Source organism: Brugia malayi (genome assembly GCF_000002995.4).
Source record: "Brugia malayi strain FR3 genome assembly, contig: Bm_v4_Chr3_scaffold_001, whole genome shotgun sequence".
In the NCBI taxonomy this organism is placed as follows: Eukaryota; Metazoa; Nematoda; class Chromadorea; order Rhabditida; family Onchocercidae; genus Brugia; species Brugia malayi.
Window position 1 is genome coordinate 11,322,851 of NW_025062477.1, and position 20,498 is coordinate 11,343,348.

Consider the following 20,498-nt stretch of genomic DNA (forward strand, 5'->3'; position numbering starts at 1 on the left):
TTATAATATTCGAATGATAACCTATTTTATTTGTTAAGCTTCGTTCGAAATTTTGTTTAAAGCGTATGAAAGTATTTGATCACCATTAACAGTTACGTTTAAGTTTATGGTATTAAATTAATCTACATAACAATTTTTATACTCTTCCAAATATTTCAATATGGTCGTATTTGCTTCAAATTTTTTCAAATTAAAATTAAGAGAGCCAGAATATATTTCAATTTAATTACGTTTTATATTGCATTAATCATACAAATTGAATCTCTATTAAATGATGCGAAAAGAATGTTCCTAGATTAATCTTTTACTGAATAATATGGTTATTATCATAACTGTAGTCAAGTACATTAGGAACAATCTTGATGAAAATGATTTTCATCAAATCTTAATGATATTAAAAGAAAGAAATTAAGCATTCATTTATTTCTAGTGGGATTTATTATATTGGTGGAAGCAATATAATGCTTGAACAGTGATGAATATAAGTGGGAAATCGGGTAAAGCTGCCACGCGTGGCCAAAAGCAAATTTATGAAGAGAATCAAACTGTGATATTACATTACTCAACTGCTTCCATATTTTCTTCGGTAAGCATATTTCATTTAAATTTTAAACAATAATTGACTAATGTTTAATGTGTAGTAGAATTTAACATACATTATATATGTAGTAAAAACAAAAAAATATCAGTAAATATTCTAAAAGAAGTTTTATTTTATCATAAGCATTTAATCTATTTGTTTGCTGAATGCCTATGGATGATTTGAATTGCTTGGTCTTCGTTGAAAAGACTTTGTTGGATTTACTTAAATGATACTGGACAGATGTTATCATATCTCTTCGATAGAATTGTTAGTGTATTTAAATCAAAATTTATCAGCATTTCATGAAAAATTATTTCCATTGAGAATTTTTATATTTTAACTTTTTAAATTTTACATTTTATTTTTTCTCATCATATAGCAGTAGTATTCAGTTCTTGTAACAAATAAGCATTTGTCATTTCCTATAACAGATTATGTAATTATCATTCAGAACGACTTCAATATCTTAAAACTACATTTTCCAGGTTTTTTACATACTGATTTCGGTATTTTTCTTTCAACGAACAACATGGGAATGGGTACATTGTTTAATTACTTTTTATATGTGTAAATAAGTAACATAACTTTATTGCTATCTTCAAAGTCTTACTAAATGTAGCTGCTTTTTACACAATTGTCTATTATTATCAAACTTTACTTAACATTTGATCATAATATATGCGAATTTTATGCCAGTCAATAAATCCCTTCTTTTTTTTCTCCTTCTTTCTCTCTCTGTCTCTCCTTAGTTCCAAATCATTTTTAAAACTTTATATATTTGCAAAATTGTGGTAATTTTCAAAAATAAAATAAAAAACTATTTTTGGTTTTGGAAAGTTTGGATTTGATAATTTTACATTAATATTATTTTATAAATAATTGCTTTAGTTGATGATTTTAAATTTAATATTGTTCTAGGAAATAGTTATTACGAATTATCAATATTTTTACAGCTTGGTTTCTCTATTTGCTGTATGCTTGAAGTGGCAGCCATTCTAACTATGCGTTCTATGGCACGATGTCATCGTAATGAAAAAGGCCAAGTAACAGATGCTGGCTCAGATCTTAATCAGCCAGATGCTTTTGGAGAGTTAGTATTTTGCAAATTTTTGATCACTGATAGTAAACATTTTGCATAATGTTTTTGTCTACATTTAGATCATTTATATAACTTTAATACTTTTACTTATAAATGAATAAATGATTGAGAGAGAGGAAGATAAAATTCTTTAAAACTTTTTTTGACTTTAATTTAAAAATTTCGAGTCTACAAAAAATAATTATATTAATATTACTTCAGGTACTGTAAAGATGTGGTAATTTTATGCTCATTTGTTGCAATAGTAGCTACAATTTGGTCGATGATTTTATGGCTCTTATTGTTAATTCCAGCTTATGTATTTTACAAACTATGGAAAGTGATCATTGCACCATGGTTTTTCGCTGAACCATTAGAACAAGATGAAGAAAAGAAAATAAAAAAACGTGAGAGGAGACTTCGCAAAACATGAAATTATCTCCCTATTAAATATTAAATATTATGATTGTATATTGTTGATTTTTTTGGGAAGAAATATTATAGGTTATTAAATTTATTTCACTAATAAAAGTAGGTATTTGTGATTTATAATAATAGTAATGTAAGAAAAAACTCAATGATGATTTGATTTTATTTTTTACAAAAAACGTACTTTTTAATGCAAAACATTTTCATCTAAATTCTTATGTATTTAAAAGTGTGCTTTATAGTCATTTTGAATTTTTTTTTTTGGAATTTTATGGATTTTGTATTCCTTCTATTTGTCAAGTATTTTTCGGAATTTATTTTTCTTTTTGCAATTCGTTATCAGCAAATATTATGCGAACTATTTTCAATATTGTTCGCTGAATAAAAATTGAAATTTTCAATGTCGATGAAAGCATTTCCGCCAAGAATATGAATTCTTTATCATTTGTCGTTGCTTATCAACTATCAGTTTTCAATAGATTCCATTTCTTTTTCAATGTTTTAAAATTTGTCGAAAATGTTAATACTTTCTTCCTATTATTGCAGTGTTCATTTTAAATCTGATAAGTGCTTTCATAGTGTTTATGATAGAAATTATGAAAATAAAATTAAATATTCTTGTCTTCATTTCATTTTTTTTCCTGCATTTGCATGGGATACGTTGTTAGTAGAATATTTATACTTTTTAGATCAAATTTCTAAAATATCTTTTCGTTCTGCTTCTGCATCCTCTGGTTACTCTTAATCTTACACTACAATTAGTCTTTGATATAAATAAAATCAGAGCAGAGGCTCTTGCCATATTAATTGATTATTCTTATGCATAATGGAAGTGTATCATAATTAAACAATAAATTGAGCATGTTTCTTTTTGAAGTTTAGAAACTAATACTCGAAATTAAAGTTAATATAGTAAGTGAGGTGAATGAATTATTTTTTCTAAGTAGGTTAAATTTAATCAGATTTGATAAGAATTCTGAAGTTAGTTTATATTTTATATATATACATATTTTTTTAAAGAATGGATATATATGGTAGCTATCCGTCACGCTTATCAATTGCCTGTTCTGAGTTGCTACCTCGAATTCAAAATCAAAGCTATACTTTGGATGTATATTTTTTGCAATCAGTTGTTGATCGTATTTTCAACGATTCACAAATTGATCTTTTATCTGTTTTATCACAATCAGGTATGAATGATGCTGGAAATGAATATGACCAAGTAATCGAACTGATTGGTATAAATTCGGTTGTATTTAAGGTAAGATTTTTTTTTTTTAAATCATCTCTTATTCTATCTCTAACATACTTATACTTAATATTAATAATTGAGTTAATATCTGACTAAAAGATATTTTATATTGCAACAATTAAGATTACTGTTTCGTTGCTGCAGTACTAAGCTGTAATTATATTTATAGATTAGATTGAGCTAAAAAATATAAATGGATTAGAAGGCATACATTTTCATGTTTCAGCTTTTATTGGAATCAAAAAGTGATTTTTTCAAATACTTTATGACTTCGTTTTGTCGACATTTGGAACGTAGTTCGTGTATATTACCACTGAAAATTGTTCAAGATAGTGTCTATATGAGACTTCTCTCCGATTATGTTTGTTTTATGATGCCAGTTAATGAGGAAAACGCAAGTGCTGTAACAGGAAAGAAAATTCATCCTGAAAATACAATGAAAAGTAGTTATAGTACACCGTTAAATCTCTTTAAAGAGGTATGATTTCAACTTTAATTATCAACTTTAATTAGACTATTATCATAAAAACTATATACAATCATTTGCTATCATTGGGACAAAAAGTAATGACAGAAATGCATAGCAAGTGTAACTTTCCATTATTTGGATTTTTAATGGCTTGATAATAATCTAAGAGTTGCAATTTGTTTCATTTTAATATTAATCATCAATTTATATTTATTGTTAATTTTATTGTTACAGGAAGCTTTAAGGCGATATGCACTATGTCCTTCATCACATTCCATTCGAACATTACGAACTATGATTCAGTCTATTTCACCACACTTTTTAACATTCATATATATTCTTGTTCGTTCATACTGCTCACTATCAAATTGGCCAACTGATTATCGTTTGATCGCTCTAAGGTTAGCAATGATTATATTTGATCAGAAAGTTTCATCATTAAAAAAAAAATCTGGATTTCAAATTTTGTTAAAGATTTTAAAATAAAGCTTGTTTTTCTCTTCCTTGACCTGTTTTCTAACTTGTCTGAAATGAAGTAATTTTCGATTATGTTCTTTTAAGAATTTCGAATTATACCATTTTTATTTCAGATTTGTTCTTAAGGAAATTCATGTATTTGCACTTGCTGAATCGGAAGATTTCAATTTTTCTCAATCGAAACTTCAATTGCAATGGAATGCACCATTTGCGGATGAACTTTTTGATTTTTTCTTGTCATTATTCACTCGTTGGCCACCAAATCCATCATTTATTAATCTTTTCGGTTGATCTTCATTAATTAAATCATTCATTTATTTGTATTCTCTATGAGAATACTTATGTGCTTAAATTATGCTTTGAAATTTAAACTTTTTCGAGAAAGATGAATTGAATTCTCGAAACCAAACGAAGTCAAGATATAATTTTTAGATGTATGGGTTACATGGATCCGACCATGGCGTTACTGTGGCAATGATCTACAACGTGTTATGCCATTTATTCGTTCCAATCGTCGTTATTATATCGAATTATCAGATGCATTCTGGGAACGGAAATTTTCGCTCGAATGTACAGGCGACATAGAGAACTTAGCTTCATACATTTGTATTCTAACTTCTCCTGATATGTTGGAAGTAAATTTTTTTATAATTTTAGATTCTAAATCTTTTTATTATTTTAAATTCGGAATGTGAAACATATGAGTAAATAGTTATATATATATATATATATAATTTAATCATGGTTTTGAATAAAAATGTAATAATCCAATTCGTGGCGTTATATGTCGGATAAAGGACATTGATAAGTATAACTTCAATATAAAAATTAATTATATCCTAAAAATTAATTCTGTTTATGTTTTGTGTATTGGTACAATATCAATATAGGTTCTCCTCTTTTCTTTTTAAATGGTGAAACAAATTCAAAATTTTTTTTGGATCAATGAAAGTAAATAGTGATTTGATGATGTATACATCGTATTATACAGATATACGAAACCTTGGAATATAATTTGGAGCCAAATGTGCTTGCTTTATTGAATTCATTGAAAAATGATGCGGAAAATTTACGTTTAAAAGTGCTGAAATATGAAGAGCAATTAGCAAAAACAAACTGGTTTCAGCGCACATTCTTTTGTCTTGGTTTGATTTTGCTTTTAATCATTAGTTGATCTATTTATTCTATAGTATGATAAAAGAAAAAACTTTTTTTTTTTTTTTTTTTTTTTAACAAAATGGAATATTAAGAAAAATCAAAATATTTTCTGTATTTTTTTCATAAATGTTTTTAATAATTTCTTTTTCCATGAATATTTGTGGCGATTTCATTGCTAATAATGATGTAAATTATTATATGGTAAAATTTAATTCCAGTTTTTAGTTTTATTTTTGATAGAAAATTTTGTTTTCAGTCATTTTCAAAGATGAATCACCTGAGAAGAATAAATATATAATGAGTTTCTTTTCTTTTTTTTTTTATTTTTAATTGCTGCTACGAGGCATTCAGATAAGAAATTGTCACCAAATATGGAATCTTAATAAAAGTAAAAAACAAAAACTTGTCAACATTATCAATAATTTTTCATAAAATCATTCATCTTTAAATGAGAAATGTTATTTACAGAGGAGGAATTATTGTTGTCGGAACAAAAAAAGACTTTGGAAGCACTGGAAAGGCTTATTTTGAACGCAAGCAAAGCTATGCCAGATGGAGATTGTAGTGAATCACAGGATGTCAACTTTGCTACAAAGACAATTTCAACAAATGAAGCTGAGAGTACTTATAATTCATCTAAATCACTAAGCTCTTTCTCACCACTTTCACGAAAGCAAATTCCCGATCATTATATTGATTCAACGACAAAATTGATGTATCTTACACCACTTGGACGAAAGCAAGTAAGCTTAGATCATATTTGAATTATATTTAAAATATTGAAGTGAATATCGAAAATCGACATAATTTTTTTTTTGCTAAATGTAACTTCACTTCATTTCGGTGAAGGAAATCGATAAAGGAATGGTTAAAATATTCTAAGATGCAAACAAGTTAACAAAATAATATCATTTATTTTTGAGTAATGCCATTAACAATTCTACAGTTGCTTTAAACAAAACATTTGAACAGCACTGTTGATAATATTCTAATTGTCTTTTACAGTTAATACTAAACAATCTCTCATGTAATCTGCAAAAATGGTGATATCAAACAAAAAAAAAAAAAAACAAGAATTTAAGCATATTCGAAAAAGGCTTTGATATGAATTTTACAAAAGGATTCATTTGATATCAAATATATTGATTAAAAATGTGTTAGTTAAAAAAATTTCAAATTTATTCTAATTTATAAATTTTAAATCAATTTATAGGTTGCTCAAGGAACACATCGTTTTGATTATTCGAATTGCTGGAGAGCAACACCACCAATTATTTCATCACTTCGTTCTGATGAAGTCTGGTGGTTATCCAGATTATTGTATCGAATTTCTAGAGCTATTAATCGTACCAAATTTATTGAGCATCTTTCTCAATCCTATAATGATACTACATTAACTGGTTTTATTGCTCGATTTTTGCTTGATCCGGAATATCCAAATATTTCTGTTCCGGCACATTCATCAGTTATTGCATTTCAAAAACCATGCTTAAATTTACGTTATTTTGCATATTATCGTAATTTAATACCATTTTGTATTTTCTTTATTTTACTCTTTTTTCTCCCTATTTCATACTGCTCAATAATATTGTTTGGCATGATGTTGTATAGTAGATTTTTGCCATAAATTATTTATACGGTTAAATGATGATAAAAATAGGAAGAGCTTTTTTAATTTAAATGAAACTTATCATAAATATCAACAAAAAGATTTTCTTTTTTTTTTAAGAAATGAAAAATATACATGAACAAAGTACAATTTATTACTTATTATTGATGCAAATATCAGTCATTTGCTTTATTACAGTTATTATTCCGGTTAAAAATTGTTCACTGCTTTATATCGCTTTATGCCATCAAAATGTTTTCATTATGATTTCCTTAATTGTTCTAATAGCAAAATTTTAAAGCTTTATCAGTATACTAAAAAAAAAAAAAGAATTTATTTCGATCTCTTCTTTCAAATATTCATAATTTTCATGTTGTTGTTTTTTTTTTTTTTTTTTTTTCTTTTTTTTTTGTCTGAATTTATATTTCAATAAAAGTAACAATTCTTTTTCTTTCTTTTTTTTTGGCATAATTATGCACAGATTGGACCATTTATTTTCCAATTTATGACTTAAATTTATTTGAAATGTCAATTTTTCCTTTTTTTTGATGCAAAATATCATTGAATAGAATCTTCGGTATCTCTTATTAAAGAATATTTTCTATAATATCATTTTGCTAATATTCATACATTTTCTTCCAAAAATGATATGCTGAAACTGATAAGATCTGTAAGAGAGATATTATGGTTTGTATCAGTTAAGGATGTTTTTCATAATAAGATGAATTTTTTGGTTTAACGAAGGAATCTATTCGAAGGAAATTAATCTTAAATCATTCTTCTAAAAATTCGAAGTATCGTAAAATAGCACAATATTTATATGATAATGATAGACAATTGTCTTCATTTATCATTTATTTTCGGTAATATTTCATATAATTTTTTAATCTTTATAACTAATTAAAAATCATTTATTTTCTGTAATATTTCATACTGTTTCTTAATGTTTATAATTAATTAAAAAAGGTATATTTAATCATGTTTCAGTCAATGGTTATGAAAACGTAGCTTTAAAAAAATTTTTAAATAAAAAATTTAATTTTATAGATAATATTTTCAGGAATAAAGTTTTTTAATGGATGAATTCCTAGATATGAATAGTTTGGATAGTTTAAGAGCAATGCATGAAAGCGATGAGCAATGGAAATTACGACGAATGTTTCTTGAACGACACATGGATAATTATCCTAAAAATCGTTTACTCTGTCTTGCGCAAATTTTTTGTAATATGATCTCATTGGGTTGTACGTAAGTTCATCATTATTTTATTTCTATTTTAAACATTGATAACTGATAAAATGATATTAGTATTATAGTAGAATACTAATAAGAAAAATTAATTATTTGATTGATTAACAAAATACTATGTAAATTTGATATCTTGAATAGATTAGAATAATATTATTTTACTAAATGAAAAATTTTGTATCTTAATAACACCAAAATTATTTTTTCTTTGGAAATTTGTTTTCTTAGAAAATGCTTTTATAAATTTCAAAATTAAATCTTATCTTGTTTTTCTTTTTTTGGATAAAATTCAAAAAATTGGTAATTTACAGTTAGTTTAATAGTTTTATTCTAAAAACTAACAAGTTTTCAAATTTAGTCAGTACATGTTAGCTTTAATTTATTCTTTCTTAATCTTAATTTATTTTTTTTTTAAAAAAAAGTTCTGCTATGAATAAAATTGTTGGGTTCATTTTTATGCCAATATCGATTACTAGAATATTTGATGGATAAGCAAAACACATTAGCACGAGAATAAGGTCTGACAAATGTAACTGTCTTTGCAGGTATAACCCAGAATTGATGAAGACAGTCAGGGAAATGGGTGCAGGATTATGTGAAATGTCTAAGGTCAATACTTTTCTCGAAGCTAATAAAGAATTGCAAGAATTTTTTGAATTTGGTGGACTCAAATTAATGCAGTAGTTTGAAAAATTTAAATCTATAGAATAAAGAGATGAACTTTATGTAGATAAGAAAGAGATAAACTTTATTTATGGAAAAATTTTTATTATAATCGGCGAATATTATAATTTTATTATTATCACCACATATTTAAATCGATTTCCTATAAAATGATTTTTTTTTTTTCATTTTTTAGGGTTATAAAAGAACTTTTGAGGAGAACTCTATCGAAGCACCTGTTTCGAAGAAAGAAAGATTAGAATCAAGAAGAGTTAGTACTATCAGTGAAGATTCGCCATGCGCTTTGAAAAGAAAAGTTTGTTTGGATTCTTATGAAAAAAGAAAAAAAAAAATTATAGCTAGTTTTTCTGTCTTTCATTATGCAATAATTTAGCATCTTCTAATTTAGAACTATTAAAAATTTCTAGTTTAGCAATTCTTAGTTTTAGCCTTACGTTATTTTATTCAGTAATGTTCATTTCGATAATAAGAAATACGTTTCCTTTTTTTTTTTTCTTTGCAGAGTTTTATGATAATGAGAGCACAATTAACTGTCCTTGAAAAAGCAACTGAACCACTTGTTTCACTCAATCAATTAACATCACGACTTAAGTATAAATGGGAGCTGAAAAGTACAGAAAATGGCAAATCATTACTTCTTGTAAACGATGTTACTGTTTTGGAAGGGATTTTACCACCATGGAATGATAATGATGCAAAAAATTTTGCTGCTGCAGCTGCTTTAGCATCATTATCAAAGGTATGATTTATTACTTAACAATTCTTATCAATAAAAAAAAAGTATGTTGAATGATAAAATGAAAAGAAATTACCACTTCCAAGTTTATCATACTTATATGACATATTTTCTTTTAAAACAAAAAAAGTTCTTTTCTTCAATTTAAGACCTCAAAATTAAAAGTGATTATTCAACTACAATTAGGCATAACAAACATTTCCCAACAAATTGTTAGCATTTGATTGCTCTTTTGATTCATATGACATCATTTATGCATTATAGGAAGATCGAGAAGTACGCGCAAAAGGTGGAAAATTTGAATTGTGTAAAGGTGATGATAGTGGCCCATGTGATTTTTATACCTCCTATCTTATGGATCAATTGAAATTGGCTGTTAAAGTAATGCCTAGCAATGGAACATCATTTGATAAATTAGAAAGTGGTCTTCGTGTGGTACGAATGCCATTACGATATGTTGCCGAACGTGGAACCGGGTAATGATGACATTATTTTTGTATCTTATATCTAATTCTTTTTTACTTCAAAGTTAAAATACTAATACTTAAATTTGAATAATTTTAGATGGGAACAAAAAATATCAATAAATGCACTAAATGTTCAACTAGCGAATGCTGTTTTACGAAAAGGTGAATGTAATAAAAGTCGAGAAAAAGAACGAAAAGAAGATCTGGCCACTTTAGTAATTCAAAAACTCAGTAATTCAGATTTTGAACTTATTCCGAGCAACAATGGATATATACTTCGCTAGTACCATCGCTTATAAAAAATATACGATATAGCATCTTTTCGCAACTGTTTGTTTGTTTTTTTTTCTTTATTGTGTGTTTGAAAAACTGGCAAATCTTTTTTTCTTTCTGTTATATCAAAATCAAAAAAAAAAAAAAAAAAAATTCGTGATAATGATATATGATAGTCCCAAAAATAAAGAAAATAAGCTAAATTTTATCTATTTCTGTTGTGGTTCACATTCATTTTAAATTTTATAAACACATCATCACTACCGTAATTTATAGTTACAGGACAGGAAATACATCTGTACAAATCTGACATTGATTGGTCAGAATTCAAAAATTCACATTTAAAAATTGATAGTGAAGTGTGTTACCTGAAAGAATCTAACGAAGTCAACTTAACAAATAACTGATAAATACATAGGTGATGATCGCTTTAAAATAAACCAATTCAATAAATAAAATTATGTATACACATTAGAGGGTAAATAATACCAAAAATAATTCTAGTCAATGAACAATAAACAACACATGTAACTTAATAGTAATGAAATGTTATCGATTGAAAATATGGTAGTGATGTCAATCTGATCTAATTTGTCTAATTTCTTATTTGTTGTCTACTTTTATTCAAATCAATGATTACTATTATTTTCTACCATTTTTATGATTGGAATCATTTCAATTATTCGTTTCGTATTATGTGCAACTCTTAAAATTCTGATCGAGTAATGACTAAGGAGGTGAACCTCCTTTCGTTATTTAAATGTTCGCAAAATAGTAAATTGCTTACTACGTGTTTATTATTTTAACAATACTCTCCTATAAATAAAAAAAAGTTTTTTATTTCTAACTTTATACAACTAACACTCATGCAACATTGAAGTTGGGATGAAATATTTCACAAAACTTTTTACAGTTATACATAAATCTATTGCATACCATTTTCTTATAGTGAAAGTTTGTATTGAATGGGTAATTTTTGAATTGAAAGTGTGAATTTAGTCATTATGTCATTCTTTCGTTTGTTCATTTTTCAAAAATTTCCGCAAAGTTGTTCGATAAATGGAAGTTTTGTCATTTTGTTAGAGACTTCATGAAAATAATATTCTCTTCTGAATATTATTTCACATTTTTCAATTCAAAATCAAAAAAAAAAAAAAAAAAATTTAACATTCTCACCTTTTATTAAGATATAACTTTTGTTTATGGAAAGTTGCTGTTTAATTATCTAAACTGTTGCTTACTAAGATTGTCGAAATACAGCATCATCAGAAACCTTTGTCTCTTCTATGCCACATACCGTAGAACCTTCATGAATTCTACCTTGTACTTGTGAGCCACCGATATCGATCCATAACTATAAATATATGTGATGAAAAAGACTGTTTAAAACTTATTCAATTTCAATTGTAACGTCTAGGCATGAATTATGCAGGAAATTTTATGCAAAACTGGTTTAAAAGGTCATAAATCATTTGCCTAAATTTCAATAAAAACAAAATTTGCAGTCATTTGTAATAATGATGAGCATTTTCAATTTTCAATTATGTGAAGAAACAAACATTATCCTCAGGAGTGATATCCGAGTGTACCCAAGCAAAAGCAAGTGGTCGATGAAGGCGAACACTGAATGTTCCTGATGTTATCTGTCCCACTCGCTGAAATGATACAGTCACTTATGATATAATGATAACATTATGTTATCATTTTTCTTGCATATATTATAGATCATACAAAATTATCCCAAATAGAACAATAGATAACATACATCTTCTGAACCTTCCTTACGAATTACTTCCATTCGTTTCGGTATCATTCTCCAACTTTGAGGTTCAGTAAGCGGCTCACAAATCAAAAGTACCTAAAAATTTTGTATTTTAAAATTTAAGCGATTTTATTAAGATGTAGAAGAAGTGATATCTTCCACTTGTTTTGAATAAAATCAAAATTGCTTTTCTTTTACTATTGCTTCCTGAATGTTTTTCTGATATGTTAACCATATCGTAACTAACATTAGTTGATTATATGATTTTTATCTTACAAAGACAATATGCTTTTACTTTGCCTCAAATTTCCGCGAATGCGAATGCATTTTAGTCGATATTTCCGACCAAAGAATAAATATTGGATTTATTTGACTTCAGTTAGTTTGTTTTATACCATTATTTGGCTCTCAAGTCATAGAGAGATAACGTATGATAAGGATGAAATATGTACGACTCTTACTGTTGTCTTTAATCTTTCTTTACAAAATAATGTATCTCACCGCTCCTAATGTCCCCTTTTTATTTTATTTTAATGGAAACATTATTGAGGTACGTATGGACACCTTTTTAATGGATATATTTATATACACTTTTAGATCATTTATTCCTTTTGCAAAAATTTTGAATTATTTCTAAGATTTTGTTATTTGAAATTTAAAGTTACCTGCTTCCGATTCCACTGTTTCTGCGATAATTCCATGCAAGATGTTTTGCCAATGAAGTTTTCCTTATTCAAATCTACCATCTGACTTAATCCACATTCGTAAGGATTTGTGTTTAGCGTAAGCTGTATAAAGATAACGAAATATTCATTAATAGCAAATATCACTATCAGGATAGAATAATAAACAAGAAATTTTCCCATCTATTGATGTCCATTAATGTGATATCATACGCCATATGATACTTATTATCAAATGCTAGTGAAAGAATGATAAAATAAATAAACAAACATACTTCTCTGCCCCAAATCTTATAACCATTCTCGATACGCATCATATTCAGTGTACTTTGACCAAAATTAACAATTCCATAATTTTTACCAACCTCCATTAATGAATTATACAGTCCCAATGTATCACCTCTAAAAAAGAATTAGTTTAATTACTAAGATATAATTAACGTTTTGAAAAACCGTTAAACCATTTTTCGATTACAGCTATACTATTATCAAATAATATACAAATGCTAAGATGGTTTTGCTAGAGTTATAGTCCGATAATTTTAAATTATATGTTCAAATTGATAAAGTTTTATAATGGAATTTTTTGAAAGATGAACTGATGAACAACTCTAAAATATATTTTTACTGCTTAATTTCATATATAATAATATATTTTAATAGGCAAACCTGCTATGATAGAGTTCATAAGAAAGTTGTCCTGTTGCATCTGTAGTACGAACAGCAATAACTGGTGCTGATCCAAGTCTCATTAGTCGTGCTGCATTTTGTTTAAAACCCAAGTCTGATTTTGTTAATTCTTCTAACACCTAAAATTTTGAATTCCATATGTTCACTTCAGAAATTAGTTCCATACATAACTATTCGTTGCAAATGATATAACGAAGCAATTAAAAATAAAATGGTATATCGAAGTAAGTTATTAAACACGAAAATTTTTATATTTGAACTAAAAAAATAACTAATGAATTACGAAGATATAACAGAAAAATCAAAGCAATCTAAAAGAATTTTTTTTTTTGTCAATTACTGGTTGATAAGTGACATAAAAATTGAGCAGTAAAGTTTAACAAAACATTTCTGCATATTTCATTACACATTTAATCAGTATTGCTTGCTTCTTATCTGCTAATGTTATATCGAAAGGTATAACAGTAACAGATAAAAAAAGCAATACAAAATCATAGCTTAAATCATAGACTGTCACTATCGAGAAAAGAAACTCACTTCCCGACTTTTTGGACCGACAATAGCAAGCGAAGCTAAATACTCACTAACGCCAGATATTTCTACATTAGCTTCCATTTCGATTGCAGCTCTTTTTAGCCAGTTAAGTTCACGAGATTCTCGTTCTGGATCGGTTAAAAGTATAAATTCTGATCTGTAGTATTTCAGATTTTCAAAAGTGTACCTATACATATATATAATAATTTTATAAAAACAGTTAATCAATAAACTTATATTTTATCCTTTACTCTAATTTTTGAATAACATCCTCAGTTAGCATCGAGTCAGTTAGACCAAGATTATAAACTGAAATTTTTTACTTGTAAAAATTAAGATTTCCATATCGTATAATTAAAGAAGAATGTGCAACCGAACAATTCCCCATGACTATAAGCTACTAATTAGCTCAATCTTCATATTGTAGAATTACCTGTACTGATCATGATGGAAAAGGTCTAATGATCCGAAAATATTTCCCTTTTTCGTAAGCATTAATCCCGAAGATACTTCGCCTAGTTGAGGTGGCTCGTTAGCCAGCACATAACTGAGCAACTTTTCAGAATCCTTACCACGTACCTCAAAAGATGGTAGTATATTTCGAACGAAAAGAAAAAAGAATGAATTTTAAACTCAATTTTCAAAACTTAATTGAATTTTTTCTTTAAAATTTCATCATTTTATTGCAAGAATTTTTTAAATTTTCCTCTGATTACCAATAATGGTCAAAATCTTTTGTAATATTTAATCGCTGACGAAAAAAAAGTTAATTAATAAACAAAAAGAAAAGGAAAGAGAACTTCAATTTTGCCACGCCAAGATAAATCGATAACACCACATTTATTTGATACTAACTCATATTCACGTATCATATTCGGTAATTTATCTTTGTATTCAGCAGCAAATGATTCGGCAACCTGTAGAAAAATGATTACTTATCATATGCAAACTATCATCAATATCATAGTTCACATTTCAGTACTTTCAATGATTTATTGAGAACTGCTTATCAAATCACTAAAACATTTATATATCTCCATTTTAATTAAAATATATGAGTATGAATTGCTTATATAATATGATGCCATATATAACAAATGTAGATTATATGATTTCAAGGTTTTGAAAATATTTTATAACCTTAACAGTTATCACTCTTGTAACAACAATTTAATTAAATTTTATGAAGAATTACAAAATAAATACAAATAATAAATAATAAAAATTGAAATAAATTGAATTGAGCCAAAAAAGAAAAAAAAAAATTTAAATGACAAGATATAAAATTACCTCCCAACCATTGCGGAATAAATAAAAGCATCCCTCCTTTTGTAGCCGCCCATAAATTCCACTTATACGTTCTGTAGGTCGTCCAGCTAATCGATTCTTGTACGACCAGTTGTAAAACATGGAATATGTTTCACGACATTTATCAATGATATAATCTCGTGTTACCCAACGATCAAATCTGTAATGAAGTAGTAAAATAAAAATAAATAAATAAATAAGTAAATAAATAAATAAATAAATAAATATATATATATATATGCATAACAAGAAAGAAAAAAAACAATAAAATTTAACAAAGAAAAAAAAATTAGTTTCAAATAAGCAAAAGAAACTTCCCATATTCTCGAAACCCACTAGAATTATTAGTAATGCAAAGAATTCTTCTTTTTTTTAGCGAAATGCTTTCCAATAGAAAATATTCAGTTAAAATCATTTAAATATTTCAAAAACAAAGACGATAGATTAAATTATTAAACATCGAAAAAATTCGATTTCTGAATCTAATAGAATAAATACCAAACAATCTCTCTAACTTAAAGCATTAATAACAAAATGAAAGTGAAAAAGGACATAAAAAAAACAGAAAATATGAAAAAATAAAACAAATTTTTAAGATAAAAAGTAATAAAGTAAAAGTGAAAAAATTATAAACCAAACCACACCTATTAGCATCAGTATCAAACAACTCAGATGGAGGTTCACCATCGATTATCCAATCTGCTAAATACTTTCCCATTCCACCACCGCTTGAAATACCATCAAAATATCCAGCCTATAAGATGAATTAATTTATTTCCAAGACAACTAAATATTTCTAAAAATCTTAAAAAAGTAAACTAATTGTCAGAAATATAAAAGTTTCACCTGAAGCCAATAATTTTGTTTATGATTGATAGGTCCAACAAGCGGATAACCATCTGCCATCATTGTAACAACAGATGCACGTGCATCAACATTAACACCACGTAAGCATGGAATAAGATCACATGCACGCTCATAAGCTCGTTTCAAGCGTTTGAAATCTGGTTCAATGACCACTTCTGAAGAGATCTAATATTGCTCTGTAATTTCAAAAACATCAATTTAAATTAAAAAAATGAAATTAAAAATGAAGTATAAATTTTTTTCCAAATTTCATCTATCTCTTTTTTTTTTTTTTTTTTCATACAAATGCTATAAGTGATGAAAAGAATTAAATAAGACAAGCAAAAACGAAATATTGCACTCAATTACTGCACTACTATTCCAAAAACTTTAAAGCATAGCACAGAAATGTTATTCCCTCCAAGTTTTATTATAAGATTAATTACTATCTTCATTATTTTGCTATCTTCTAATTCACTATATTTTTCAAAATCCTTTATGAAAGATTATCGTGAAAATTCAATTAAATAAAAACAATCCTAATAAAGCAAGCAGGGTTATATTTTTGTGCTACATAAAAAAAAAAGAACTCCAAGCATACCTTCCGGCATGCGTTCTATCCAATCTTCCCGAATAACAACATCTGAAGGTTTTTGCTCGAAACCACCAAATAACAAACTATCACCTTCTCTGTGTATATAAAACGTACTTTCATGATCTATAATAGCTGGCAAATCCAATAGCGGTTCTACCTAAATTTTAAGATAATATTGCATATTGCTTTCTCGACTAAAAATACAATCTAAAATATTTGATCAATCATGAAAATCAATCCCAAATTATTAATTTAGCTATTATAGTTGGGCTACTGTTGTTGATAAGAAAACTTCTACTTTCCAAATAATTTTAAATTTCTTAAAAAAAGAAAAATTTGATTTACCTCAGGTAAAGGACCAATACGAGCAAACTGATGTTCAACTATTGCAAGCGGTATATCTAAATTTGTCAAACGACCAAATTCTCGAGCCCATAAACCTGAAATTCTCTTTATAAAAAAAAAAACACAACACACAATCAAAATGCTAATACTATAAAGGTTTCATCCAAATATAGCATAAATGAAATCCATTGATACAAATAAAATTTCACATTAATACTAAAAGATACAATAACATCTTGAAAGATCCTGAAAGACCTTCTATCTTTCTCTTTCTCTTTCTCTCTCTCTCTCCATGTCTTTCTCTTTATTCATAAATAAACAATACTGAAAACTTCTATTGTAGTATCAGAAGTACTATAAAAATACAATCTAAAATATTTGATATGAATATCAATCTCCAATTATAAACTGAAATTTAGCAAAAAAAGGAGCCATTAAAAATTGTAAAACCAAATAAAATTCATTAAGAAATGACCATCTTTAATTACTTTTAATTAAATCTAACAATAGAATAGTCTACCTGCTGCATTAACAATATTTCGAGTTCGTATTTGTCTACCATCATCAAACTTCACAACCCAATCAGTTTTTCCCTCTTCCACTTCTGTAATTTTTGGGCATTGTTCGATAAGCACTGCACCGCGTTTTTCAGCACCTTTAGCCAAAGCAAGTGTTAAATTTTGAGCATTTATATAACCATCGCCAGATGTATATAAAGCTCCCAAAATAGTTTTTGCATCCAAAATAGGTGCCAAATGTTTCACTTTGTTAGCATCAATCAGTGTTGTTTTTGCTACATCACCTTTCTGTAAAGAAGATTGAAAAATTGTAAAATATTTTAGGAAACACTTTTTTTAAAAAAAAAAAAAAAAAAAACATCCGTATTGCTATGTAAATGACAGATACAAGATTCTTAAAATTATTAATCAAACTTTTAATATTTTAGTATGAAATTAAGCATTTTTTTTTTTTGAATTTATATGATGGAAAAACAATAGTAGCATAGAGTAGAAATTAGAAAAAGATTTGAAATATTCATTCAACAACTTAAAAAATTTTCATTTTAGTTCATTTTTTATAGAAAAAATGAAAAGTACTTGAAAATAATCTCGAGCTGTGTACTGTCGAAATTCATCTAAACGTGCCTCATCAGTTGCTAATCGTAATGTCCCAGGACGAAAAAAGTCAAGTTTCTAAAATTATATATGCAATAAATTAAAGAATTATATAATTTGGCAGAAATTTTAATCTTTCTGGTAGAAACTTCAATAAAAAAAAAAAAAAAAAAATTACAAAAATTCCAAAGCTTAAGAGGGGTTTAATTTTAAAAGACATACTTCATCTGCTTCTTCTTGTAAACGTACATATAGTTCAACAGACCATGCAAGAAATGGTTTGTAGCGATGAATTGGATGTGCTGAGCTAACCAAACCTGGCTACAAATTTAAAAATAGAATTAAAATGATATATTTTTTTTTTTTTTTTAAATATCTAAACAATTTAAATCAATCACTATGCCAATTTATGAAAAAAAAAGAGGATGAAGAATCATTCTATAACACAAAGACATCCAACAAATTCATGTGTTATAAATTACCTTAACTTAATTAATTTCAAATCAAAGATTTCATACACAAAACAAAAATTTGCTATCGTAAAATTCTAGAAATTTCAAGAAATAAAGAAAAATTACAATTCATTAAAGCATTTTTCACTTAAATTTCACTTAGAATTTTTTTAGGTGAAATTTGTGTAATAAATTTTAAACTTAAAGAAAAAAAAATTAAATGATTAGAAACTCAAACCAAATGCAGTGATATGCCATCGACTAGTTTTCCTCTCTCCAATAAAACTACATCACGAATACCACGAAGTGTTAAATGATAAGCTAATGATGTTCCAACAACACCACCACCAACAATTAATGCAAATGCATCCTTTGGTACTTCACTAAGATGCCTACATAACTTCCTATTGTAAATTTATTACTGCAAATTTTAATTTGATAAAAATTCAATTTTTTTTCCAACACAGTATTCATTTTCATTTTAATCAATAAAAATAATGTTGTTTTCTTGATTGATGAAGAAAAAATTTTTCAAACTATTGATAAGCTTTATAATTGAACAAAAATTAAAAAGTTGAATTTAATTTAAAGGTAAAAATCATAACATTTCTTCAAAATAGTCAGATGCTAAATAAAAAAAAAAAAAAAAAAAAACGATATTAGCAAAATATAATATATTAATAATTCATCTCCTCTATTCTAGTATGAAATATCAGGTATTTCATTTCTTTCTTTTTTTTTTTTTTTGCATATCTGTGTCTTACCCAAACTAATGGAAAAAAGTTTTGTTTTTGCTTATGTAACAATAACTTTGATAAACCTATCAATGGACTAATTAATTAATCATCAAACAATTCAAAAACAGGAATGATCATAGGATTTTTGATCAAAAAAGCTTTCACTAAGTTAAAAAGTTAATAAACATTAATAAGAAAGGATGTCACATTATTTTTTAAAAGATCAACAGACAGTGAAAATAATCAATTTCAAAAATCATTATTTTATTATAATGAAATTTATAAATTCAGTTACCGTGCCTGCTCAGTTAATTGACGTTTTCTGGAAGCGGTTTTCAACAACGCAAACATTTTACACTTCTGCTGTTAAACGTAGCAATAATTGGTGAAAAACAGCAATAAGCAAGATAAATAAAATTATCAAATATCTGAAATTCTCAGTTAGCTATTTCTTGTAATGTTCTTTGCAGCAGCATATAAAACCGAAAAGTATGAAAACCAAAGTATACAATACAAATAATTCAAAGTATAATATAAAAAATAATTCATTGATGAATAAATTGTTTTTTTAATATAAAGAAAAATTCAACTCGTTATTTTAATGAATAAATATGGTTGATGAATATAGACAAGTTTAATATAACCTGTATTTCTAACACTGATTACTAATAATTCAAATTTAGCTTTAAAAAAAAAATCAAGACAATTACTTCTGTGTTGTTAATGTTTCTAATCAAAAATGAAAGAATTTTGGAAGCTATCATTTTTTAAAGAATTTATTCAAATAATTTTAAAATATCAAACATATCGCCTCTTTCCGTTTCGTTTTTTCATCGAAATACTTCCAACTATCGATATATTTTATAAGAATATTAAGTGATAATATCTTTACCCTTACCATTTTTCCCAAAATGTTATTTTGTACTTTAATTAGCGAACATTTGTTGTAAAAATTGTATTCAATGAGT

General features: G+C 26.5%; 4 protein-coding genes across 5 annotated transcripts; 3 read left to right on the forward strand and 1 right to left on the reverse strand.

The window, feature by feature from the left end:
* Positions 1-475: 475 nt before the first annotated feature.
* Positions 476-2,094, forward strand: Bm5222 (HSPC171 protein, putative; the record flags this gene model as incomplete). Its single annotated transcript, XM_001894863.2, has 4 exons — positions 476-586; positions 1,069-1,122; positions 1,537-1,673; positions 1,884-2,094. 4 exons carry the CDS (start codon positions 476-478, stop codon positions 2,092-2,094), a joined length of 513 nt encoding a protein of 170 aa, XP_001894898.1.
* A 1,017-nt stretch (positions 2,095-3,111) lies between these two features.
* Positions 3,112-7,073, forward strand: Bm5225 (uncharacterized protein; the record flags this gene model as incomplete). The annotated part of the gene is made up of 8 exons (XM_001894864.2): positions 3,112-3,351; positions 3,569-3,820; positions 4,046-4,212; positions 4,402-4,574; positions 4,721-4,923; positions 5,280-5,433; positions 5,915-6,189; positions 6,660-7,073. 8 exons carry the CDS (start codon positions 3,112-3,114, stop codon positions 7,071-7,073), a joined length of 1,878 nt encoding a protein of 625 aa, XP_001894899.1.
* A 1,057-nt stretch (positions 7,074-8,130) lies between these two features.
* Bma-paxt-1 (uncharacterized protein) lies at positions 8,131-10,474 on the forward strand (the record flags this gene model as incomplete). The annotated part of the gene is made up of 6 exons (XM_043080869.1): positions 8,131-8,303; positions 8,849-8,912; positions 9,163-9,282; positions 9,490-9,726; positions 9,988-10,199; positions 10,288-10,474. 6 exons carry the CDS (start codon positions 8,131-8,133, stop codon positions 10,472-10,474), a joined length of 993 nt encoding a protein of 330 aa, XP_042936803.1.
* Positions 10,475-11,703: 1,229 nt separating this feature from the next.
* Positions 11,704-19,881, reverse strand: Bm6398 (dimethylglycine dehydrogenase, mitochondrial precursor, putative; the record flags this gene model as incomplete). Of its 2 annotated transcripts, none has more annotated exons than XM_001894866.2 (19): positions 11,704-11,817; positions 12,023-12,118; positions 12,229-12,321; positions 12,891-13,013; positions 13,184-13,310; positions 13,578-13,717; positions 14,136-14,289; positions 14,566-14,711; positions 14,933-15,049; positions 15,423-15,600; positions 16,085-16,194; positions 16,287-16,462; positions 16,888-17,038; positions 17,227-17,321; positions 17,747-18,032; positions 18,324-18,419; positions 18,564-18,662; positions 19,032-19,185; positions 19,826-19,881. In XM_001894866.2, the coding sequence occupies 19 exons, from the start codon at positions 19,879-19,881 to the stop codon at positions 11,704-11,706; spliced, it is 2,511 nt and encodes an 836-aa protein (XP_001894901.2). The 2 variants fall into 2 exon arrangements, with proteins under 2 accessions (XP_001894901.2, XP_042936804.1); XM_043080870.1 differs by having other exon boundaries at positions 19,032-19,197.
* Positions 19,882-20,498: the final 617 nt, after the last annotated feature.